General features: G+C 55.4%; 1 protein-coding gene across 2 annotated transcripts; it reads right to left on the bottom strand.

The window, feature by feature from the left end:
- Positions 1-421: 421 nt before the first annotated feature.
- DRAXIN (dorsal inhibitory axon guidance protein) lies at positions 422-25,508 on the bottom strand. 2 transcript variants are annotated; one of them, XM_065894208.1, is made up of 7 exons: positions 25,439-25,508; positions 11,616-12,076; positions 9,032-9,222; positions 7,602-7,713; positions 7,092-7,181; positions 5,252-5,341; positions 422-1,450 (listed from the first exon to the last, which is right to left on the bottom strand). In XM_065894208.1, the coding sequence occupies exons 2-7, from the start codon at positions 12,070-12,072 to the stop codon at positions 1,338-1,340; spliced, it is 1,053 nt and encodes a 350-aa protein (XP_065750280.1). In that variant the 5' UTR covers positions 12,073-12,076; positions 25,439-25,508; the 3' UTR covers positions 422-1,337. The 2 variants fall into 2 exon arrangements, with proteins under 2 accessions (XP_065750280.1, XP_065750288.1); XM_065894216.1 differs by lacking the exon at positions 25,439-25,508 and adding an exon at positions 8,787-8,789 and having other exon boundaries at positions 1,338-1,450; positions 11,616-12,066.

Raw genomic sequence — 25,508 nt, 5'->3', positions numbered from 1 at the left:
TCGTGAGTCTGGCCTGTGGGGAGCTGTTAGGAGAGGTGCCCCAACTCCTCAGTGGGTTCTGCTGCCGAAGTGTAGGCTGGGGGTCCTGGGATGGTCTCTGGGGGGCCTGGGAACCACTAAGACGTATGCAAAGTGGGTGCACACGGGCAACGTGCGTACTTTTTGAGTCCATGCTTGCATTAGATTCTCAAAGGACATGAACTACCAAAGCCAAAGAACCCCCCTGGGGTGGCAGCTTTCAGGCAACTCCAAAGTGCATGTCCCAGGACGGGGTGAGTGGGGCCACAGAAATAAGAAACAGCTTTACTGTGTACCCCAAACACTTCATGTCTCAGAATACCAGCTCCCAGAGGGCAGGGGTCAATCTGCCCAAATCATGCCTTCTAGGCAAGCAGGTGCTTAACGCACATTTCCTCTTGTTTTTTAAATTATATACCTTTGTCCAGGGAAAGAAGAGAAGAGTCGGTTATTCCAGCCTTCACCACAGTGAAAGGAACTACTGGAGAACACGTCTCTCTCACCGAAAGCCGTGGAGAACCTGAAGTGCGTCCTTAGTTGTGGAGGAGCAAAGACGTGGGCCTTGGAGCTGGTCGGACCCAGGTTCAGATGCCAGCTTCACCCTGAGTCTCCAGGACCTGGTGCTTTCAGTGGGGTCTTGGGTCCAGCAGCATTGGCATGCCCTAAAGCTTGTTAGAAATGCATTATCGACTGAATTGGAATCTGCATTTTAACCAGATCCCTGGGGATTCTTACACAGGTGAAGGTTTGAGGAGAATTGATGTGGGACCCTGGACAAGTCATAAAACCTTGCCTCAGTTTCCTCCCCTGTAAAATGGTGATTATGCCTACTTTAAAGGGCCATGTGACAAATGAGATAATGTATGCCCTTCATTTAGCACAGTGCCTGGTACATAGGAGGTGCTTCGTACTCGTCTCCCGCCCTTGGGCTCCCTTATCTCTCAGGGAGTTTCCATTCTTTTCCAGCTCGAAAACCTCTTCCTTTTTAAACTTGAAACAATTGCAGTGCTGCGGTCGGACGCTAGAGGGTGCTCTCGACGTTGCCATCGCGGAGAACGCGGACACCGGGATGCGCTGGCGGTGTGGCTCTCCCATTGGCCAGGTGGTGGCTGCAGGTGTGCTGCTGCTCGGCTCCTGGGCGGGGGCAGTTCGCCCAGGGCTCCCCTCCTGGGGCTGAGTGTCCTGGGTCTGAGCCTGCAGCCTCAGTCATCTGCCTCCCCATTTGATCTGCCACCGCGAGTTATAAACAAACTGCCCGGCTTCTCCAAACCTCCCTCGCTCAGTCCCCTGGCCGGTAGGGAGGCGCCTCACGCGGCCCGCTAGACGTTGATGAAAGATCCCTGGTCGCCGTTGGCCGTATCGGGCTCCACGCAGCGCCCCTTTCTCCGGGTGACCCTGCGGTTCCGGTGGAATTTGACGTAGCAGCGCAGCCCTGGGTGAAGAGAGGCAAGGGGGTCAGGGATGTGACCAGCCAGACCCCTCCGCGCCCTCTGGAACCCCCTGCATCCTCTCACCACCACCCCCTTCTTTTTTCCGTCCTACAACCAACCCATCCCCCGCAGAGCAGCCTGAATGGGCTTAAAAAAGCGAATCACAGATGGAGAAGGCAAGAGTGAACAGATGGAGCACAGGGGATATTTAGGGCCACGAAACTATTCTGTGTGATACTGTAATGGTGGGTACATGTCTGTACATTTGTCAAAACCCAGAGAATGTGCGACACAAAGAGTGAACCCCTAATGTAAATTATGGACTTTAGTGAATAAGGTATCACTATTGGTTCATCAGTTGTAAAAAGTGCACCACACTAAAGTAGGATAATAGGGGAAACTGTGTGTTTGGGGGGGGCATATGAGAACTCTGCATTTTTTGCACAGTCTTTCTGTAAACCTAAAACTGCTCTTAAAAAATAGTCCATTAGGGCTTCCCTGGTGGCGCAGTGGTTGAGAGTCCGCCTGCCGAGGCAGGGGACATGGGTTCGTGCCCTGGTCCGGGAAGATCCCACATGCCGCAGAGCGGCTGGGCCCGTGAGCCATGGCCGCTGAGCCTGCGCGTCCGGAGCCTGTGCTCCACAACAGGAGAGGCCACAACAGTGAGAGGCCCACGTACCGCAAAAAAAAAAAAATAGTCCATTAAAAACCTTTTGTTAAAGGGATGCAGATTCTGCCCTCCCCTATAAAACCTCCCATGACTCCCCATTGTACTCAAAAGGAGATCCAAACTTCCTACCTTGGCTTATAAGACCCTCTGGGACCTGGACCTGCCTCCTGTCTGCTCTCTTCACCTCCCACTCCCCTCCTCACTCTCTAACTCCAGCCACACCCAGTTTTCTTGCTTTTCCTCATACACCCATTCATTTTTGGCTCCAGGGCCTTTGCACTTGCTGTTCTCACAGCCAGAAATGCCTTCAGGTCTCACAGCCTTCAGGTCTCAAAGGGACCCTCCCTGACCACCCCAATTAAAGTAGTCGTGGCCCTCCTGGCCCACCAGTGGCAGGGGTTCCTGGCTGTGGCTCTATCGTAACCATATGTCAGGCATCCCCTGACATACATGGGTAGACATGTTTTTCATTTAAGGCCACAGAAGGCCACATCCTCCTGATTGGGGGTGGGAGGGTTAGGGGAAGAGATTGCTCAGTGTGGCCTGAGCAATCCCTACATTTCAGGTTAGGAGTGACCACAGGGAGAGAGGAGGACATCACCTGCTTAAGATCTGCTTACATCACTGTCAAGAGAATAAAGGAATTGCTGTGAAGTTTGTGCTTTGGGGTCTAGAATTGACACCTGGATCGCAGCTTTCAGACCTGTGGCCACACAAAATACACTCAGGAGGGGGGCAGGGGATTATAAGCAGGAGTGGTTGGTAGCCACAGAAGCCCTTCTGGAACCTTCCAGAATCCAGGCTGGCCTAGACTGCTGGACTTCAGCCCTGGAACCTGAATTCAACATTGTGGGATTTCTCAGAAGTCGTCAGGACTCTTGGTCCTCAGAGGGTTCCTGACAACCTCTTCCTGGACCATCTTTAATGAGCTGTCATTTCTACTCAATTTTTTTTTCCTGGAGCCTGAGTCTCCACGGAGGAAGCAAGAATTTTGGTGGGACCAACCAGGGTGGGAGAGGCCACGGGAAACGAGCAGATGGGCTTTTGGCCGCACACATATCTTTTGGATGCCTGAAAAGCTACCCCCTCCTACCCGAGGCCCTGGGGAGGAAGGAAGGGCGCCTTCCTGGGCAGAGGGGCTGGGCACCAGCTGGGTGTGTGAACTCAGCCGGGCCACATCCCCCTCACGTGGGCAGGATGGATCTGGAGGCCCTGGCGCTATTCCGGGCTTCCTGGACCTCCGGGCCATTCTGCACCTCAGTCTCCTCCTCTGCGAAATGGGCCGCCAGCCCTGCACACGGGTAACAGAAGGCAGCTCCCCGGCATCTCCACCCCTGCCTGCCTCCATCCCCTCACCTCCCAGCTGGTCCTCTGTGTCTCCACTCCCGCCCCCAACAGTACTGCAGCCAGAGTGAGCTGTTACACTCCTAAGTCAGACCAGGTCACTCCCCTGCTTAAAACCTGCCGACACCTTCCCATTATAACTCAAAGTCCTGCATGATCCTCCCCGCCAGCTTCTCCTACTTCCCCTTCTGCCACCTTCCCCGTTGGCTACTGTGTGCCAGGCGCCCTCAAACACGCCAGCCTCATTCCTGCCCGAGGCCCTTGGCTTTGCTCTGCCGCTTGCCTGGGACTCTCTCTCCCTCCCCCCACCCCCTCATCTTCAGGCGGCTGATTCTGCAGTCCGCTCCTGCCCACCCTTTCTAAAACACCTCCCAGCCTGCTCATCAGGCCAGTCTGGATTATTTTCTTGACAGCCCCTCTTCCTTTCTAGAGACATCTTGTCTGCTTATTTGCTATGTTCATCTCACTAGAATGCGATCCGTGGGCGCAGAGCTTGCTGGCTCCCTTTGCCGCTGAATCCCCAATGTCCTTATCAGAACCCAACACGTAGTAGGCACTCAATAAATATCTCTTGACAGACTGGATGAATAATTGGACCTAAGCAGCTTTATTGCTCTCACAGAAGATAATTTTTGAGGCTAATGTGAGAAAAAATTGGGCATGTATCTCAGAACGGTCAACAGAGGGACTGAGACTCAGGAAATGTGAGCCCTGGATGTGGGATGACACTCAGTAATTACTGTGCATTTTTGGTATTTTGTTTTTAAAAGAGTACTTATCTCTTAGATGTGTATACTGAAATATTCACAGATGAAATAGCTACACTTCCAGGAGTGGCTTCAAAATCCTATTGCAGGGACTTCGCTGGCGGTCCCGTGGTTAAGACTCTGCGCTCCCACTGCAGGGGGCGCAGGTTTGATCCCTGGTCGGGGTAAGATCCCACATGCTGCGCGGCGTGGCCAAAAAAAAAAGATTAAAAAAATCCTATTGCAACCGGGGAAGCAGATGGGAGGGGAGACAGCACAGATTGGCCACGTGTGAGCATTACTGAAGCTGGGTGACGGGAAATGGGGGTTCATTATACTATACTGACGACTTTAATATGTGTTTGAAATTTTTCAGAATACAAAATTTAAAATGTTCTCCCACTTTTCTAGCTATGTAGGTTTGGGCAAGTGGCTTAACCTTTCTGTGCCTCAGTCTGCTCTTGGGTAAAATGGGGAGAACAATAGCTCCCTTCCTGGGATCGTTGGGAGGATTAAGGAGATAATGGGTAAAAGGCTTAGCACAGAGCCGGGTACACCTGGGCCCACCTGGGCAGGAGGGCACATACCGCTCCACGTGGGAGCTCCGAGGAGTTAAAGAGGGAGCCAGCCGGGCAAGTGCATCCTTCCCTGGGACAGTGCTGGGAAATCCACCCCCCACCCCTTGTTATCACACTTGGAATGTCTCCCCTGGGATAGAATTCCGGTATGAAAGCACCAGGCTTCTCAGGTTTGATCTTATTTTAAAAGATACGCTCCTCTCTCCTCCCCTCTCCCGCCTCCAGATCATGGGAGATCATGCCAGCTTGTATTTCAAGAGGTGAGAAAAGCAAATTTGACCAACGATGCCAGGAATCGAGACTAAATGAGTTCACAGATTGTGAAGGCACCGAGCAAAGCTGTTCCTGCTTGTGTCTTCAGCTCCCCAGGGATTCTCCCACCCCCTTCTCTGCCCACCCCAGCTTGGAGGAGAAAGGGAGGTTGCGAGGTCTCGGCACCGAGGGAGCCCCCGACGTCGGGCTCACCTTCCACACACATGCAGTCGTCAAAGCATTTGTTGTTCAGGCCTCGGTTGTGGGGCGTGCAGAGGTGTTCCCGGAGGTCGCAGCAGGTCCCTGCCCACAAGGCAAAAGCACACTCGGTCAGCCACGCCGAGCGGACCCTCCCTGTGCCCTGCACACGCTCCCACTGGACAGGAGATATATCATCTCCATGGTGGGGCCATCCCGGGCAGGATGGACCATCTGGTGCGCAAGGCTCCCAGCTGGAACCACTGACGAATGTCACGGCCGAGGCCCCTGGGGGCGGGCGGCAGAGACCCCAGACGCCCCAGATGGGCAATTGATTGATCATGGGAGGAGCGAGGGCGCTGTGGGATTCCCCCCCTGGGTGGAACGGCTGGGGGCTGTCAGGTGTGAAGTTAGCATGGAGCTGGGAGGGGCCTCAGTGATCATGGAGCCAACGTCCTCTTTGGACACATGGGGAAACAGAAGCCCCCGAGAGGCAGGCCCTAGGCACGGCCTCGCCCACCATGGAGCCAACTCTCAGAGCCACTGTTCAGTTGGCCCAAACTTGAGCCTTTTCTTTCTGCTCAGGGTGAAAACAATGGTTTGGAAAGAAAACAGCCTTTCAGGGAGCTGGCGGTCTGGCTTATCCGATGCCAAATGGCTTGTTGGGTTGCTGTTTTGTAGAATATTCTGGTCACTGAATTAACGAGCATCGTGGAGGTGTGCACCTCAGATGTCCCTCCGGAAGGCACTTGCCATCCATCGGCCAGGAGAGCAGTTAGCTGCCAGCCTCCAGCTGTTAACACCTGCAGGAGCCTCCTGAGCCACTGTCACACTGTTCTGGAGCAGAAGAGCCCAGGCAGTCACTGGCTCAGCGGGGGTGCCAGGGCCCGGCTACCGGCCCAGCAGGGGCCTCTTCTAACAGGGAATCTTTGCTCTGGAGCTCCCCGCTGGGCTGGCGGGCGACTGCATCACAGTCTCCTGTCCATTCCTCCTTCGTTCCACTTTTATCGTTCACAGGCCTTACCCTACCCCCCACCCCCAGAAACCTCCTGCCCTTCTAACTCCCCCTTCCTGTCGTCTCCTCAGAAGTTCCGACTGACCCAATCAAGGGCCAGCAGTTTAGACCATCAATCAAAACCCCAGGCCTCAGGGCTTCCCTGGTGGCGCAGCGGTTGAGAGTCCGCCTGCCGATGCAGGGGACACGGGTTCGTGCCCCGGTCCGGGAGGATCCCACATGCCGCGGAACGGCTGGGCCCGTGAGCCGTGGCCGCTGAGCCTGCGCATCCGGAGCCTGTGCTCCGCAGCGGGAGAGGCCACAACAGTGAGCGGCCCGCGTACCGCAAAACAAACAAACAAACAAAACCCCAGGCCTCTGTTTTCAGACTGTCTTAATGGGGTCAGCTGCTGGACAGGTCAGGATGTCATCAAAGTATCCCAAGAAGCCCAGCAGTGTCATGATGGGACAAGGACAGAATTAAGCCCAAAAAGACGTTAGGAGAGAGAAGTCGAGAGAAGGGTCATCATGGTTTAAGGCAGCGTGGGGCATTGGTTCAGAACTAGGCAGACTCAGGTTTGAGCCACTTCCTAGCTGTGTGACCTCGGCTGAAACACTTAGCCTCTCTGAGCCTCAATTTCCTTGCCTGAAAATGGGGAATGACAGGGTCCCTTTCTCTGGGTTGCTGTGAGGATTAAATAGAACAAAGTATGACAGCAACTCTCAAGTGGTAGCCGTGGTTGTTATCATTTACCATCCCTAAAGGGTCCTGCTCATGTGTCTGGGAACACCCGCCCCCATCCCCATGCAGGTTTCCCCAGCGCCCGGCCTAGTGCCTTGAACGCGATGCTGGTTCGGTACCTGGCAGGCAGTCCTGGTGATGGTCGCAGGGCTCCACTTCAGCCGGTGATGTTTCATTCCCATCACTGGAGAGTTTGCCCCGGTGTTTCTCTGGGGAAAACAGGATCTGTGGTCAGAGGCTGAGGCTCAGCAGGGCAGAGAGATAAAGCACAGAACACCAGGGTGAGAGCGCTCACACCGCCACTCCCACAGTGTGGCTTGGATAAGACACAATACCTCTCTCTGCCTCCGTTTTCTCTTCTCTAAAGTGGGGTCAACAGCAGAACAGACCTAACTTTTTTTTTTTTTTTTTTAAGGTTAAGTGAGTAGCTACGTGGAAGGCGTTTGCCGTGCGAGAGCACTTGAGAGCAGCAAGTCCATTTCAGTTGTCCGTTCCATTACAGACTCCAGGCCCCCTATCCCACCTTGGACATATGTAGGTCAGGCTGGGGTCACTGAGGCCCCTACCCCAGTGGATGGTGGGAGAGGGGAGGGAGCCCAGCAAGGGGGTGGCGGGGTGGGTAGACATACCTTTCTTCTTCGTAGACGGCCAGACCTCAGGCTTTAAGTCTTCATAATCGGTCCAGTCAAACAAGGCCATGTCCAGTGTGGGCATCACCTCCCCGTCGGGCCTGGGATGAGCCTGCAGAAGGGGGTGGAGCGGAGGGAGCTTGAAGATCCCAACAGGTGAAAGAAGAAACGTGGGGCCCCAGGACCAGAGAGCAAAGGAGGGGCTCCTCAGAGGCCAGCTCATCTTGTGCTGGACAGCCTGCAATCCCAGCCCGGGGACATCGAGGGGCCGCCCAGAGCAGCCACCCCCAATGTGGGACGGTGCCTACAGGCAGCTGATGTAGTCGGGCAAGGGATCCACCAGGCCCTCTGGGGGAGGTGGGGGGAGGCAGCAGTGTCCGCTCAGGAGGAAGCCCAGCTGCTTGTTCCCCTGCCCCTTCTCTCCCCTGCAGACGTCATCAGCTCTCTGTGGCACTGTTGAGGCCACGGCCATGGCTCAGTTCCACTCACAGTCCTGGCCACAGTAGGATGTGAACCCACCTTCGAGGGCTGGGTTCTCAACACATGGGCTTCAGGGGCCCTGAGACAGCATGGGTAACCATGGATTCGTCGGAAATGGCGCATAGTCTTATCAGAATCTCAGGGGGGGGTGTAAGACCCAAAAAGAGAATAAGAAAGATCTACTGCTAAAAAAAGTTTTATTTCTTCTACACATATATTTATTTTTGATCATTTTTAATGATTTTATTTTGAAACAAATTTCAAAGCCCCAGAAGAGGTGCAATGATGCACCTCACGTTAATTGCAACAATAAGTCCCCTCCATCTAGACTCACCAATGGTTGGTGTATTTGCCACGTTTGCTGGCCTGCTCCCTCTCTGTATATCTTTTTGTTTCTGTTCTTGTTTTTTTAGTCTGTGCCACGCGGCACGTGGGATCTTAGTTCCCCGACCAGGGATCGAACCCACGCCCCCTGTAGTGGAAGCGTGGAGTCTTAACCACTGGATCTCCAGGGAAGTCCCTTCCATATATCCTTTTTAAAGGTCTGAAGCAGATGGGTCAAAGTGTTAACTAAAGCTTGTTAATTCTGGATCATGGGGACATGGTTTTAAAGATTATTATTCTCTGTACTTTTCAGCACGTATAAAATTCTTCCCCAAAGGCCCTGCTCTTCTAGATGCAGAGACCAGTGTGCTGAGCCAGCACTTGCTTCCTTGGCATTCCCTAGAGTGAGCCCCCAGGACCACTGCCTGGACAGCGGCAGCCCTCCCCGGCCAGTGGGCCCACTGGCCTGGACGGGCATCAGGAGACCTGGCTTCCATCCAGCCCCGCCGGCCTGGACCAGCTCCTTCCTGCCACTGTGCCTCAGTCTCCCTAAATGTACTAAGAGGGGTTTGCATGACATCATCTCAAGGACCCTTCCATCTCCGAGGCCGCCCCGGGCCCCTTACCTGGGGCCACAGGGATGTGACAGGCAGGATCAGGGACTCTTCTGTGGCAGGTGCTGCCTTAAAGGTGGTGAGGTAGAGTATGGTGGGGGCCAGGCTGGTGGAGGATTCCTCCATCGTGGCATCTGGGGCCTGGTCTTCTGACAGCTCCACCTTCTTCATCAGGGAGCTGGGACCTCTGACCAAGGCTCGGCCTGAGACAAGGAGCAGGAAACACAGCAACTGTATCTGCTTGCCACCCACCACCCCGTATCGGCCCACAGCTGGACCCACATTTCCTGCTGCGAACAGGGGGGCGGCAGGAACCATATGACAAGCTATTGGCTCAGCCGACATCGCTGCTGCCCACCCTCCTGCGGGGGTGGAAGCAGGAGTCTGGGGGCAGGACGAGGGGGAAAGTCTTGGATGAATTTGCAGTGTTGCTGGGGAGATGGCCCAGGATTCTTGCTCTAAAGCAATAGTCCAGCAAGTTCAAGTCTGGGTTGGTTGGGTGCAGCCAGCAGTGTAAGTGCAATGAATGGAACTTAGTAGGATTAACCATGGAAGGCTTCCTGGAGGAGAGTGAGTTTGAGTAGGGGAGCAACGTGATGAGGCTGAGAGGCACTGCAGGGAGGCAGAGGCCTTTGAGAAGGCTGGGAGGTGAGAGCTCCCTACGTGGTGATAATGACCCTGTTCATTGAGTACATGCTGTGTGCTGGGACCATGTTGTACGCTGGGTCCTGCTTTACAAGCACTATTTCACCTAACCTTTGCAGGGGCTCTGGCAGGGAGGTACTCTTTCAGCCTCATCTACAGGGAAGGAAACTGAAGCACAGAGAAGTTAGGCAACTTGCCTGAGAGCACACAGCTAGTGAGTATCAAAGTCTGAATTCGAACCCAGGTCCATCTGTTGCAAAACCAATACTTTTAACCACTGATGCTGCCTTCCAAGATATGTGGGCAGGATGGGGTAGGATGACTGTGAGGGGGGAGAGTGTGCAGGTTTGGGGGTGGTCCGGAACCAGGGGGCTTCGAGAAAAGCTAGAGGCCCCAGGCTCATCCTTGCCTCTTTTTCTCAGGCAAGATCTGACTTTAAGGTTGGTTGGGTCAGTTGGGGCCTCCCCACCATCCAGAGATGAACCCCAGAGAGTAGGAAGGGGACTCGGGGACCACTGAATCTGCTCTATTCATTTTACAGAAGGAAACTGAGGCCCCATCAGGCTGAGACCTTACAGCTGGTCAGCAGGCCTGGGCCTGGACTCCAGACCTCCACTCACCCACTCTCGTGGGAGCGCCCCGCTGGTCCACAGGAGCTGGGGCTGGAGCTGGGCTGGGCTGAGTCCACGCCCCGTGTATGCCTGCTTGCTTGCTGTCAAGGCTGCCACTGCCCCCACCCCACCTGACACGTGACCCCCAGGGGCGGGAGGCTGAGAGTTTAAGCTGGGCCCACTCCCCTGTGTTCTGTCCACCTGGGGGGTCTCAGCGGGCCTGGAAGGGAAGCAAGCCCCAGCTGTTTGCAGGAGAAGGTGGGGCTGAGGCTCCATCACCCACCTCCTGCACAGCCCCCGCCCCCATCCATGCCTGTGGCACTCGGTCTGCCCCTAGAGGCAGTCATGTCACATGTAGAGACTTGGAAGCCGAGGTTGCCTGCCTGGGCTCTGGCCAGGGGAGACTGGGGAGGAGCCTGCTGGGTGGGGCCGCTGGGACACGTTTGTTCTGGGGAGGCTGGGACCAGTGGGTGGTTCGGCTCACAGGGGATTTGGGAACGTGGAGGGAACTAAAGGAAGGTCAGAAAGACGAGGAAGAAACCCCATCAAACAAACAGAGCAGAGGCAGGAGAAATAAGGACGTGACCGCTCTCCTTGGTCAGCCGTGTCCAGGTCGGAGGACACTTGACTCAGCACTGAGAGAAAACCGAGAATTAACTAGTGACAACCACTGCCCATTGCCCCCGCCACGTGCCAGGCACCATTCTGGGTGCTTCAGATAGCAAGCCGGCTCTGAATCTACCCTGAGGGCAGAAGGGGCCATGACACTCACTTTGCAGAAACTGAGGCACAGAAAGATGACTTGCCAGTAAGTAGTGGAGCCAGAATCAGACCTGGGGAAGATGTGGCTTCAGAGTCTAAGCCCTCGGCCTCTGCTCTGTGCCTCGGACTTGATTAAGTGATGTGCTTGGAGGGCACCGAACTGTCCCATCTCTATTCAGGACTTACAGTAGGATGGATTTAGGTCAGATACGAGGTAGAACTTCCTGATTTAGGAGGACGATCTACTGATAGGACTGAGCTCCTATGGCCACATGTCCTTCTCTTCCTCCCATGCTCCATGCCCAGGCCTTTCCCAGCGTCCACTTCTTACCAGACCCCTCTGACTTCAGTGAGACCCCTCCCTTCCTCTGGGGGTCCACTACCTGCCCCCTTTGGGGCCTCTGGATGTCCTCCCAGGGACCTCACACCATTGACACCGCCGCCCCCCACTTCCCCCCCTCCCCCGCCTCCCTGTCCTGTCCCTGAAATCCCCTTGGCCATTTGGATCTGATCCCTCTCCCCGACTCTCCCTCCCCCTTTCGTTGCAGGGCCCCACCCCCTCGAAGACCTCCAGCTACCTCTGTGTAGTTTCAACCTCTCCTTACGTCTCTTGTGCTCCCTGCCTCGTTTCTTCACCCTCTCGGACCCTGGAGACCGGCTCTGCTTCTCAGGGTAGGGCAGTGTCAGCCCCAAGAGCAGATCCTTGTCCTGCAGCAGGCCTGCAGGACTCTGCCCAGGCAGCAGCCCCCCTGCCCCTGGCAGCCTGGAGGCCTGCCTGGTGGTGGCAACCACAGCCCCATCCTGGGCCCGGCCAGGTGTGCCTGGGTCGCGCTCCTTCTTGCCCAGGCCCTGCCGGCGGTGGTGGCTGGTCTGGGGCGTCCACACTGCTGGGCCCGGGAGGTCGATGTGATTCTCCGCGAGGTTCCGAGCAGAGCTTCCGGGTCCCAGGGAGACTGCCAGGCTCAGCTCCAGTAGCGGGAGGAGGGCGAGGAACAGCATGGGGGCAACGTGGGTGGCGGGCCCAGCCATGGGCATTTCCCTGCAAGAAAAGCAGGACTCTAAGGGGGCAGCCCTCCTCCTCCTGCACGGCCCGGCTCCCCAGTCCCCGCACCCCCACTATTATAGCCTAGTGTTCCTCAACAGGGATGGAGGGGGACTTGGCCCCCTCACCCCTCCAGGTGACATTTGGCAACATCTGGAGACAATTTTGGTGGTCAAAGCTAGGCAGCACCACTGACTTTACTGGGTGGAGGCCCGGGATGCCGGTAAACACCCTGCAATGCTCAGGACTCCCCCATGACAGGGAATCACTGGCCCAGAAAGACCCCAGTGCTGAAGCTGAGAATCCCTGGTTTCAATAGTTTAAGAAGCGCCCAGGTTCCAGATTAGATTCCTCTTTCTGTACAAACCTCTCCCTTTGGCTAAGTTCCCCGGAACGAGCTGAGTCCCTCCAAGCTCAGAAACAGGCCGACAGTCCCAGAGCCTTGCCTCAAAGCCTAAATTCAAACAGCTGGAATAATAGCATGTGAGCACGTGCTGTAAGTAAGAATCGTGTTCAGCGCTTGGTGTGAATTTCTATCACTTGGTCCTTTCACCGAGTCTCTGAAGTAACGCCTGTTATTTTCTGAAGTGGAAATAAAGGCTCAGAGAGGCTGTCACACGGAGTATGTGGCATTTATACAACTGCTATGCCTGTGCTCTGAGCTCCCACGTGCTGTCCCAGGACAGCCCAGGCCTTGCCTTTTCTTTTCCTCCAAGTTCCAGGCAGGTTCTGACATGGCAGGCACTGTCCCTGCTGGGGCCAGGGAGCTTTGGAGGCTGGACTCTGACCCTGCAGGGTGGGGTGAGCTGCCTCTGACCTACACTGGGGACAGCCCATCTTTCTGCACCAGAAGTGGTGTCTCCTCAGGGGACCTCACTGCTCCCCACTCTGCGCCAGAGGAAGAGTCGGAAGCCCCAGATGCTCCAGAAGCACTTGGAGCTAAGGCTCAGGAGACTCGTGGCTGGGGGACAGTGGGAGTGTCCCACCCCCCTGGGGCCCCTCCCCCATAGCCCTCCCCCCTACACCAACCTCACTGCGTCCGGCTGAGCCGGGCACCAGGTTAGCCAGGCTGATGGAATTTTCATGGCCTCCCTGGGCCCCCTGCATATTCCATTAGGTTCACAAAGGTGCTTACACAACCGTTTCCTTGTGATTTGTGGCCTTGTAATTACCCAGGGCTGAGGAAAGGCCGGTGGCCTGGGGATGACTGCTGGCTCTCTCCCTCCAGCCCCCTCAGTTCCTGCAGCCCCTGCACTGGCCATCCCACCCCAGGTTCACCGTTAGCCAACGCTGAGTGAGGGGCCCTTGAAGTGGCTGGGGAGGACAGGCTGACCCACCCTGGGAAGAGTGAGGGGTCTGGGGGAGGGAAGCGGTTCCTCCCCAGCTCGCCTGGTCACCAGCCTCCTGTTATCCTGCTGCTCCTTCATCCCCCAACTGGCGTGTAGTGGTCCCCTGGGAGGTGCGGGCCTCTACCGCCCTGGGCTCTGCCCCACCAGCCTCAGCCCCAGCCTTTCCATAATGAGGGCCCGGGAGGCCGGTGCTCAGGCAAGGCCTGCACTCCTGAGGCAGCCAGGTGGGAGAAGGAGGGGCCCTTTGAGAGGCCTGTCAGTCAAGCATTGTTCTGCCCCCGGGGACCCCTCAAACCCTATTTCCAGGCCTCAGGCAGATGCCAGGCTGCATTTACCAGACTCCACCCTCCTCTCCCTGTGGCTGAAAAAGGCTGAGTCTGTGTTGGATGCTGCCCTGACCCAGCCCCGCCCTTCTGTCCTGTGGGGACATCATATCGATAACCTGGGAGAAACCCACAGAACACCATCAACAGGGGACCTTTGGGACACTGGCCCGGTGAACAGAATCCCTCCACCTTGAGAGTAGAGAGGAGCAAGGTGGGACACCCAGAAAGTGCAGGCAGGGGCTTCCCTGGTGGCGCAGTGGGAAGTCCCACCTGACAGTGAGAGTCCGCCTGCCGGTGCAGGGGACACGGGTTCGTGCCCCAGTCCGGGAGGATCCCACATGCCGCAGAGCGGCTGGGCCCGTGAGTCATGGCCGCTGAGCCTGTGCGTCTGGAGCCTGTGCTCCGCAACGGGAGAGGCCACAACGGTGAGAGGCCCGCGCACCGCAAAAACAAACAAACGAACAAAAAAACCATATCTGTTGTGGCTACACAACACTATGAATGTACTAATGCCACTGAATTATAAAATGGTTAATTTTATATTATGTGAATTTCATCTCAATTTTAAAAAACATAGAGGGGGCTTCCCTGGTGGCGCAGTGGTTGAGAGTCTGCCTGCCAACGCAGGAGACACGGGTTCGTGCCCTGGTCCGGGAAGATCCCACATGCCGTGCAGCGGCTGGGCCCGTGAGCCATGGCCGCTGAGCCTGCGTGTCCGGAGCCTGTGCTCCGCAACGGGAGAGGCCACAACAGCGAGAGGCCCGCTTACCGCCAAAAAAAAAAAAAAAAAGTGCAGGCAAGGCACCAGATGAGGCTTGGCAGAGGGGTGAGGAGTGGGCAGCCCCACGGCGTGTATGGGCAGCGTGCTGTCCCTGTGGACACACATGAGGCCCATCAGTGACCCTGAGCCAGCCTCTGAGCTCAGTGACCAGCCTCGGCACTAGTCCCAGAGGACAGCTCCTCCCCTGCAGAGCCAGGAGCTGAAGTCCAGCCCCATCCCAACCCTACACCCCCATGCATCACGACCCCACCCATACTTGCCATCTCTCCCAATGAAGTCCTCTTACCAAGCCCTTGCCAGTGGCCATGGGTCTGTTCATCATACCCAGGAACCCCAACTTCAGTGCCATCTTTGTTCCCTCCCACCCTTTGCACCCCACAAATCATGTACGCAGCCAGCCTGGGGCAGGGAGCGGGGATTTCAGCGTGCAGACTGAAGCACCTGAGAGGCCATCCCTCTCCTGGATGGATATCAGCCCCGTCCAGCCCCTGGACCCAGCCCACACTGCCGCCAAAGTACTCTGATCCTGACCCTCTCCTGCCCAGAACTGTCCATGGCTCCCTATCCATTTCCCATTTAACCACAGACTCCTCACTGTGGCACTCAAGATCTTGTATAATGTGGCCCCCACCTAACTTTGCAGCCCCGACTTCTATTTCCTCCCCATCACAGCCAATAGAGACGATGCCCTGGGCCTCGAGCACCTCCCATCTTTCCTGTCTCTCTCTTCTCGTTGAGGCTGTTCCCTCTGCCCGGAACAGCCTCTCCTCTTCACCCTCATCTCTGTCTCTGTGGAACTCCTGCCCATCCTCTGGGACTCACCCCAAATGTCCCTTCTGGCAGCAAACTCCCCCCTCGGGGCTCCCACACAGCTCTGCCTGGCTCATTTCCTGCTGGGGCAATCAGCCTTTTTTAAAGTCCCCACTCGGAACCTCCCTGGTGGTCCCTGGTCCCTCCCGGGTTCGATCCCTGGTCGGGGAACTAGATCTCACGTGCCACAGATAAAAGATCCCGCACGCCGCAACTAAAGATCCCGCACGCCGCAACTAAGACCCGGCGCAGCCAGATAAGTAAATAAATATTAGAATAAATAAATAAAGTCCCTGAGAAGATCTGGGGAAGATCCCTTTCCCCTCTGTCCCTGTCAGATTTACAAGACCCTGCAAATAACAGGCACTGACAACTACAGATCGGGATGGAATCAAACTGACACCTGAGCAGAAGATCATAAAGAATTCCCAGGGAGGGTGTGCGTGTGCGTGTTTGTGTGTGCGGCAGAGAGACAGAGAAGGAGACAGCTAAGTGAGGGTTGGGGATGCTGACACCTCTTTGCCCTGAAGACCGCATGGAACCCTGTCCCCAAGCCCACAGCATTTGTACTTGAATCTTGGCACATTCCAGCAGCCAAGATGCCAGCCTGGCAAAGAGCCACTTGGGGAACACGGGCTGCTAGAGAAGCCGCACCAAGGATCCACAGCGATGCGGGCTCCAATCCACTCTGCCGGTCTGGAAGCCAGCTGGAGGCTGCCTCCCAGAGCACCAAGCAGCCGGGAGAAAAGGGGCAGCAGGTGCCCCACGTGCCCCACCCCCATCAGCCTGGGATGGTTCTGCCCGAGGTTTGCGCATAAAGCCTGCTTTTTGGGGCCTGGGTCGCTTTCCCTCAGGATTGGGGACGCTCAACAGCTTTCAGTCGCCCGGGACAAGAGAACCACCCAGAACCCCGAGACAGCCGTCTCACAACAGAGATCTACTAGTGACTCCTTAAAAACTACACTGAACAAGAGCAATCGTCATCATAGGAGCTGCCACTCCCTGAGCAGTTGGAAAGCCCAGGCTCTTACAAGCTTACTTCATCCGTTTCTTATTGAATCCTCTCAATTGTCCTGCACAGGGCAGGTTGTTCTCCATTATTTTTAAAATGAGGAAACCCAGGCTCTGGGAGGGTAACCCACAAACACAAGGTGACAGCACTGGTGAGTGACAAAGCCCCACCTCAAGGCCTGGGCTCTCTCTGCACCCCATCGCCCGTCCACTGAGCTTTACCGGGGGTCGCCTACCTCCCCCACGTAACCTCCTGCCATTGCCGAGAGTGCAGTCAGGGCCCCGGAGCGGGGACCAGGCAGCTGGGAAGATGAAACTGACAAAGGAGGGGAAAGGGGCTTGTCTGGCGCCCTTATCCTGTCCCCATACTGTGCAGGGTTGAACTGCCAGCATGGTCTCCATCCAGAAGCCTGCAGGGAGGCAGTGTTAATGCAAATGAGGGCAGCTGATGGAGCCCGGAGCTCGCTTTGATTCCTGAGCCTCCTCCCCCGTCCCCACAACAGCCTCGCATTTGGGGGCCGGGCGACTAGGGGAGCTCCTGCCCACCTGCCTGGCAGACAACAGTGAGGCCTGAATTTCTCCTTTACTGATCAGCTCACCCATGCCTGATGGGTTGGACGGGAGAAGGGGGCGGGTAGGGGGGTGGGAGGTGGGAGCAGTGCTGGCTGAAGGGGGTCCGATGGGAATCCTGGGCCAGGAATATCAGTGATGCTGTGATGGAGCCTAGGGATTATGACGCTCAGTCCAGGCTGTGAGCCAGACGACCACCCCCCAGGAGAACTTGGCCGTCAACCCCCCTCCCTGACCCTGTGTCTCCTTCTCGCGTGTGAAAGTGACGCATTTGAGCCACCATATGTGGTAGAGATGTCTCAGGGGTTCTCTAAGCCTTTGATTCTAACCTCACTTTTAAAAAATATTTGTTAAGCTATTTTGAAAACTGTAGGTGAAAACAACAGACACTCTCAAATGCGTCCTCTACACGCTTTTAACTCGGGCACAACCCCACAATAACCTGGCCTTCTCCCGGGTCACTGCAGAGTGTTCCAGGGATGCGAGGTGAGCAGTTTAAGAGAACTGTTGCCATTTGCAGCTACTTATTGACATGTTCCAGGATTTTCTGGACACCAACGACCAAAGCCTGTTAGAGGCCCGGTCTCATACCGACAAATGCAACTGACATCCATAGCCTGCTTTTATACCATTGAAGACAGCTTCTTCTTTCTCTTTGACTTACTGTAAAATGGGCAATATTGTACATTGGGGGCATAACAGTGGTCACACAGCATCTCCATGGAGGAGAAGCTGAAGAGAGTCTGACGGCATGTAGGGCTTGAAACTGTATCTGCACGAAACGGAGAACGTTTTGGTTTGGGGAAGAGATTATTGGTGGTGTTGGTGAGGTGCTACACCGCTCGTAAAATGCTGCCTTTATTGATTTTATATGTTGGGATTGTGGATAAGATTTCATGGGAAATGATTCGTACTGCGCAAAAAATAATGGGGGGCGCACTAGGGGAAGACCACTGGATCACTGGGTTAGATTAGATGGTCTCGAGGGCTCGGTCTGCCAAGGGAGCCCAGGAATTTATGATCCACAGTGACAAGACTCCTCCATCTGTCTGTCTATCCAACTGACAGCCCCCTGTGGGGAGGGATGACACATCATATCCTCCAGGTTCTGGAGTGATCCCCCAGGGACCAGGGACAGGAATTGTGAAGTAGCATGGATTCAGAGGACATATTTGTGAATGTTCAAAGACAAACGTGGGAATTCCCTGGCGGTCCAGTGGTTAGGACTCTGCGCCTTCACTGCCGAGGGCACAGGTTCAATCCCTTGTCGGGGAACTAAGATCCCGCAAGCAGCTCGGCCAAAAAAAAAAGACAAAACACAGCCATGCGTGCCCATTCCTGGGCCATCCCTCCCTCTCACTCGCTTTTGGAGGAGCTCTGCCTTGCTTTGGTCACCTCTCTAACCGTGACTGACCCCCAGCACCCAGATGAAACCCTAACCCACCGAGCCGCTGGGATGGACATCCTGAGACCAGTACAGGGGTCTCTGGGATGACTGGGACACTTCTGTCTTTCAAGGGCTCTTCAGAAAGGGGTGCACAGTGCTGGGGGTCAGGGATCTGAACAGGAAGGGGCCCTGATTCCTGCCACTCCCCTGGCCACAGCTCAGGTCTTGAAAGGACCCTCCACATGGAAACATCCTAACCCTCTTTAGCTCATAAGAAACTGGAAGGTAGCTGCCTTCTGCTAAACCTGGACCAGAAGGGACCTCTACCCCTGAGAGGCCAAGAAACATCTCCAAGGGGACCTTGCTCCCTTAAGAGAACCCAGCCTTCCTCTGGGGCAATCTGGGAGCCAGTATTCTTAGCCACAGGTGATGAGCTCTCCCGGCTCATGGGGGAAGTGGGTCTGGAGTTTTGTGGCCTGCTGGGCATCTCTGGGGACCCTGACACTAAGGGCTGAATTCTGTCCTTCACAGTAGCTGCCTCAGGCCAGACTGGACTCTGTGTAGGTGCCCCCTTATCGCAGAACTCTTGCCACATTCCCTGCCATGTTTCCAGTAACACAAACATTCTTCGGTGCTGCTGTCTGCCCAGGCCCCAGCTTATCACCCAAACATCCTCCACTTTGTGGTCAGAAGAACAAATCGGACACTAGCATTCCTGCTTAAAACTCTTCAGTGGACATTTCTGCAACTCATACAGCAGACAAGAGATTAACTCCTTAATATATAAAGAACTCTCACTCCACTCTCATCCCTGGGAGCCCTGGGGGCAGTGTTTGTATGCCCAGAACCCCAGGTCAGTAGCGCTTAGGACAGGACAGATTTTGTGAGATGCAGGAATTCTCTCGGATTTTGTTTCCACACTGCCGTGAAGATTTTAGGAATGCTCTAACTTGGAATTATCTGCCTGACTCTTCCCTCTGGCACCTCCTCATGACTTGACTGGACACTTCCTGGAATGGCTGGAATCAGACAATGGAGGTGGCCATCCCCAGGTACCCTCTTCTGCTCTTAGAACAGTGGACAGTGGGGCCACCTGGTAGTCAGCTCCACAAACCTGGAACTCCAGTTGGGGTCTTAGAGCATCTAAGACAGCAGGTTCCCGTCTTCTTTAGGGGGAGTGGATTCCCCCAGGGCTGGAAAATGAGTAGTTGTAATTGTTCAATCAAAATAGTTATGTCCCATAATTCAAAAAGAGTCATGTACCCCAATGTTCATTGCAGCTCTATTTACAATAGCCAGGGCATGGAAGCAAGCTAAGTGTCCATCGACAGATGGATGGATAAAGAAGATGTGGCACATATATACAATGGAATATTACTCAGCCATAAAAAGAAACGAAATTCAGTTATTTGTAGTGAGGTGGATGGACCCAGAGACTGTCATACAGAATGAAGTAAGTCAGAAGGAGAAAAACAAATGCCGTATGCTAACGCATATATATGGAATCTAAAAAAACAAAAAAAGGTTCTGAAGAACCTAGGGGCAGGATAGGAATAAAGACACAGATGTAGAGAATGGACTTGAGGACATGGGGATGGGGAAGGGTAAGCTGGGACGAAGTGAGCGAGTAGCATTGACATATACACGCTACCAAACGTAAAATAGATAGCTGGTGGGAAGCAGCCGCATAGCACAGGGAGATCAGCTCGGTGCTTTGTGACCACCTAGAGGGGTGGGATAGGGAGGGTGGGAGGGAGACGCAAGAGGGAGGAGATGTGGGGATGTATGTACATGTATAGCTGATTCACTTTGTTATACAGCAGAAACTAACACACCATTGTAAAGCAATTATATTCCAATAAAGATGTTAAAAAAAACAAAAAACAAAAATAGTTATGTCCTCAATGACAGTGGGGGAGAGGAGGGGGATCCTAAATTCTTGGGCTGGGCTCTTCCCAAGTCAATTTGGGGCTAGATTCTGTCTCCCTAGCCCCTCCCACGATCCTCCCACCATCACACCTCATCGTGAGTCATAATTTCCCTGTCTGTGAGATGGGGTTATTAGCCTGTCATGAGATTTGACTATTTAGGAAATGAGGACTTCTGTGTGATTGGGGAAGGGGAGGTTTCCAGGTATGGAAGGAACTCAGGCAGTGTAGGTGGGATGGAAGGCAGCAAAGATGAGCTTCCTGGAAGTGGGAAGGGGAGATAAGAGTTGAAACATCTGCCCTGGGGGGTACTCATCGGTGGATTGGCCTTGACAGTCCTGAGCTAGTCCCTACCCATCTCCCCTGCCGCCCTGAGGCTCTGTGCCCCCAAAGTGCCACCTGTCCAATAGGAAGGGGCCTCTCAGCGCCCCCTAGGCCTCAGAACAGCCAGAGCCCCACCTACCCCTCCACATGCCTTTGTGCCAACCTGGCCTCACACAGAGAACTCTGCCTCTTGACCCGTGGAGCCCCAGGGTGGAGACTGCCAGGGACAGTGAACCAGATAGTCACCACTTGCTGAGCTCTTCTGGGTGCAGGACCTGGATGCCATCCAAGGGAAACTGCTCTAGTCTGAAGACCTTGTCCCTGCTTCTGGAAATTGCCAGTCTGACTGGGGACAATAGCCTGGCCCTGGGGAGCTCCCACTGTAACAGGGAAGATCTTGGTCTTGCCTTGGAGGACTCTTAGACTGATGAGACACGGCTCCTGTCCTCAGGGAGCTCTCAGTCTGAACAAGAAAAGCAGCCCCTGCCCCAGGAAGCCTCCAGTGTAACAGGGGGGACCCTGTTGCTGCCCTTAGGGATTTCCCAGTCTGATAGGGGAGACACAGCTCTGGCCTTGGACGTTCCCAGAACATGGGGAAAACATACACTTCGCTGCAGGGAGCTTCTATTCTGTGGGCAAAGACACAGTCCTTGCCCTCCAGGTGTCCCCACTCTGACCTGGCAGGGAGGCCACAGACCTAATGAAAGATTGAGGCACAGATGTAATTATTATTGATTCAAACACAAAAATGTCAGCCCAAATCCATTACGCTGAGCCATGGGAGAGCCCCCCCCTGACCAGAGCGGAAGGAGCTCTGTGTGACCTTGGGCAAGTCATTTGACCCCTCTGAGCCTCAGTTTCCTCTCCTGTAAAATGCTGGAGGTTGCGAGAATGAGGGGAGGCAAAGGTATACAGAGTGAGTGGTACCCAGTAAGGGTGCAATAAACAGTAGCTGTTGTTATTATGAGGAGGGGAAAGAGCGGGAGTGGGGCTTGGGGGTGGGTTCCTGGAAGTGTTTGTGCATCTGTGCCTGCGTGTGCATGGGGGCAGGCACAGGTGGCCACGTCCTCAGTCCTTGGTGGGGTGATGGATGGCTTCGGTGGGGCAGGTCAACACAGGCCCAGGCCAGCCTGGAGGGGACCATTGTCTTGGCAAATGAGGTTTGGCTTTCCGCAGGGGCAGCACCATCTGCTTTTATTATTTCCAACAGCAGCCTTGGGAATTCCCACCCCCCTGAGGCCTCACACCTCGAAAAAACTGATGTAGGGCTGTTGTTTTGCGGGGAGGGAGCGGAGTCCTACCTCCTGCTACATTACAGGTACTCGCCACCCCTCCTCCTCTCCTAAGCCATCCTCCTGGCCCCCTATTCCCCAAATTTCATTATCTTGGCTCCCAGACAATTTGGTTGCACCCATCACTTAATCGAGTGACAAAATGCCCACTGTCAGTTCTGGCAGAGGTCAGTGTGGAGTAGAAAGACACCTGGAGTCAGACAAGCCTGGGTGTGAATCCTGGCTCCAGCATTTAATAGCTGTGTGACCCTGGGCAAGTCAATTAACCTCTCCGGGCTTCAATCCCACATCTGAAAAATGAATGTTTGTTCGGGTGTCATTTCTAGGGTATCAACTACTCTAGGCTTAGAGCTTTATATGTATTACCTAGTTTATAATTCAGCCCATTGAAGTGGACAATACTTTTCAGGTAATAACAATAGTAACAATGGTTCAACATTGGGACAAAGATTTGAAGGATTTGCTCAAGGTTACACAGTAGAGTGAGTGGTAGAGCTGGGATTTGAACCTGTGGCCACCTGACTCCAAAGGCAGACTCTTTGACCACGCCTCATGCTGACTCGGTAACTAATACTAGTGCTGACGCTGTGACTTTCAGGGGTGACACGTGGTGGGGGCCTTAACCCAGAGCCTGGCACAGAGGGGGCCCCTAAAAACTTGAGGTCTGCAATTACTTTATCCCAACTGCTCTGGATTCTAGCACCGGTACCCCTACACTCACTCAGGGATGTGTCCCAGATGGTCAATGCCAGGCCATGGTGTTGCGGTGTGCGAGGCTGCCAAAGCTGGGAACTGGTATGAGGGGGGCAGGGCCTCTAGTGGCAGGGTCCTTCCTGGGGAGGCCTGTGTTCCATTGGCTACGGTGGCCCACGTGAGAGGAAGGGCTGGGGTAGGACAAGCAGAGGGCCTGGAACAGCAAGAGAGGCGGATGGCACCTGAATGGGCCAGTGGAGAGATGTTAGTATGACACCTCCCCATCCCGGGAACATGCCCAGCTCGTGCTCTTCCCAGGCTGTGGAGTCAGGGAGGCCAGGATGCAAACCCCAGCTCTGCCACATTTCTGGCTGAGGCAAGTGAAGGTCCAGGTCACGTAGCTGCTAAGCTAGTCTGCTGAACTTGGGCAGTCAGTTCCCTGTCTAGCCGATTTCCTCTGTTCACATCAGGCACAGAAATCATCCTCATCTTCTGGAGGCGTGCAGAGCCCCCAGTACCACAGGGACTTTCCAGGAGGCTTGCTCCCCGCTCCACAACCTCACCAGTCTGCCCTAGGGCCAACTCTGCCCCTGGCCTGGCCAGCAGGACCCAGTGGAACCCACGGATAACCTGTGGCTTGCAATTGTCAGTTCATTCCTAACTCCTGGGCCAAGGATTCCATATATTAGAACAAATATGGACAGAGCACGTGCTGTGCTGCTGTGTGCCTGCTGCGTCTCAGGCACTGGAAACCCAAGTGGAACAGGACCCAGCCCCGCCCAGGGAAGTGCAGACCACGGGAGAGACAGGGAGGCAAGGGGGGGCAGGAGGGCTCCCCACAGGAGGGGCCATCTGACCTTGGCCTGCAAGGGGAGACATTTTAGTTAGAGGGGAGAGCCCTAGCAAAAGCTCGGAGGCAGTCAGGGCGTGGAGATGATCGGCCCTCCGTCATGGCTGAAACCCAAGATGCCGACAGGGGGTGTGATGGGAGGCAGGGAGCATAGTTAATTTAGTGGAAACAGGGAGCTATGGAGGGATTTAGGGATGCGAAGCAGGGTGAATTGAACGGTGGGAAGGGAGGCAGAGAAAGTGGCAGAAAGGATTGTGAGCAGGAGTCTGGATGGGGTGTGTGTGTGTGTCTGTGTGTGCGTGTGTGCGTCTGTGGGTGTTTCCAGTCCCATTCTTGCCTCTCTAAAGAGAAAGGCACTAGTTGCTAGCTCTGGCTGTGGCTGAAAAAAAAGCTCAGCTAGGGGAACCTAGAACTTTCCAGCCGGGAGAAGATGTCCCTCTTCCGAAGTTGCCCTCATTATGGCCCTAAGCCCACATCACTGCCCGACTCCTGGGGTGGTGTGTCACCTGTCGCGATGACACAGGCGACGGTCAGAGGGTTTGGGTGATTACACAACAGGTGCAGGGTCCAAAAGACAATCCCCCCCAGAGGAAAGGAAATGGCTCGTGAGCGAGAGCCATGAAAAAGGAAATGGGTGCAAGACAGAGATTCAGAATTGGGAATGAGTCACATGGATGCCTCACGATCAATGACCAGCTGTTGGTAACATCGACACAGCCACATTGATCTCATTTTGAAAGCAGACACTCTTTTCTTTCTGATTTTTAAGCTCCGATTTTAGGACAAGCAGAGAGGAGGAGGGAGAGAAAGAGAGAAGAGTGCCAGTAACAGTGTGTAGGGGGAGGTGACCATGATACGGGAGGGGCCACAGTCAGGTTTCCCTGCAGTGTCTCTAAGCCTGAATTTTTGATCCATTTCCCCCTTTCTGTGGACCCCCTATCCCCACCCCACCCAGGGACTGGGACTGTAGAATCCCCCGTGGCCACCGAGTGTGTGCCTCGCTGGCATCCGATATGTTTTTTTCACTGCTTTCACATATATCCCTATAGGTAGGTGCTATTATCCCCGTTTTATGAAGGGGGCACTGAGGCTCAGAGAAGTGCGTCCCTTTGTCCAAGGTCACCTCAGCCTCCGTCTGCCTGACCCCAGAGGGGTGGTACTGAACCAGTACTGGGACACTTCTTGCATGCCACCAGGCTGGGAGGTGGGCAGCATGGAAGACGGCTCCATGCAAGAGAGACCAGACAGAGGCGAGGGCAGAGGGAGCACGCAGTGTAGTAAGGCAAGACTTGGCGGGAAACCCAAGAAGTCTCACCACTCAAACCTTGGCTCCCGCAGGAGCCTGAGACCCCGGCGCGCGGTTGGAGAAAAGCCAGCAGTGGAGAGGGAGGGAGCCTGAGCCGGGGCCAGAAGAGCGAGGCCAGCGCTGTCGGGGTTGCTAGCGCGAGGAACTGGGCAGTGCTGGCGGGGGGCGCAGCCGGAACCTCCCTCTACCTGCAACACACCCCAGCCCCGTAGGCAGCCTCGAAAGAAGCAGAGGGCACTCCTGCCAGCTCTGTCCGGAGCTTAGGGAATCTTCCAATCTTCTTCAAACGATGTCAGATTGGGGTCCCCAGCCTGAGAGACCACCGGGAGACTCAGAGACAGAGAGACAAAGAGAGACCGGGTCCCAGAGGGAGAAGGCTAGTGCCGAGGAGGAGAGTGGGCGAGAGCCGCGTCCGGAAGAGGGCGGCAAGGGCGCACGCTAGGCAGTGTCAGAACGTGGAAAAGTGAGTGTCCGGCGAAAGGGGGGCGGATGAGGGGCCCAGGAGCAGAGCCAGGAGCCGAGGGGAGACGCGGCGAGGAGCGGAGGCGGCGGAGCCACTGACCGACGGGTCCGAGGGCCGGGAGGGCAGGGAGGAAAGCAGCATCCTCACCTCCAGCCTCAGTCCCCGGTGCGCCCCGCCCCTGAGCGCTCCAGGTAGCCCACCTTTGTCCCGGCGCGCAGCCAGGTGAGGCGGGAGGGCGGAGCCAGGGGCGGGCCAAGGCCAAGCCTTACCTGTCCAACCGGCGGGGCAGGGGCCGAGGGGCGCGGGGCCGAGCGCCTGCGGGAGCCGAGCGCAGCGGAA

Source organism: Phocoena phocoena, chromosome 1, assembly GCF_963924675.1.
Source record: "Phocoena phocoena chromosome 1, mPhoPho1.1, whole genome shotgun sequence".
NCBI classification, from domain to species: Eukaryota; Metazoa; Chordata; class Mammalia; order Artiodactyla; family Phocoenidae; genus Phocoena; species Phocoena phocoena.
Note: the sequence above shows the minus strand (reverse complement) of the source record. Positions and strands in the feature narration are given on the sequence as shown.

Coding starts and splice junctions, on each gene's coding strand:
- DRAXIN (XM_065894208.1), bottom strand. CDS start 12,072: ATGCCCATGGCTGGGCCCGCCACCCACGTTGCCCCCATGCTGTTCCTC. Junction 9,223..11,615: donor GAGGTTGAAACTACACAGAG/GTAGCTGGAGGT, acceptor TCCTTGTCTCAG/GCCGAGCCTTGGTCAGAGGT. Junction 7,714..9,031: donor TCACATCCCTGTGGCCCCAG/GTAAGGGGCCCG, acceptor CCCCTTCTGCAG/GCTCATCCCAGGCCCGACGG.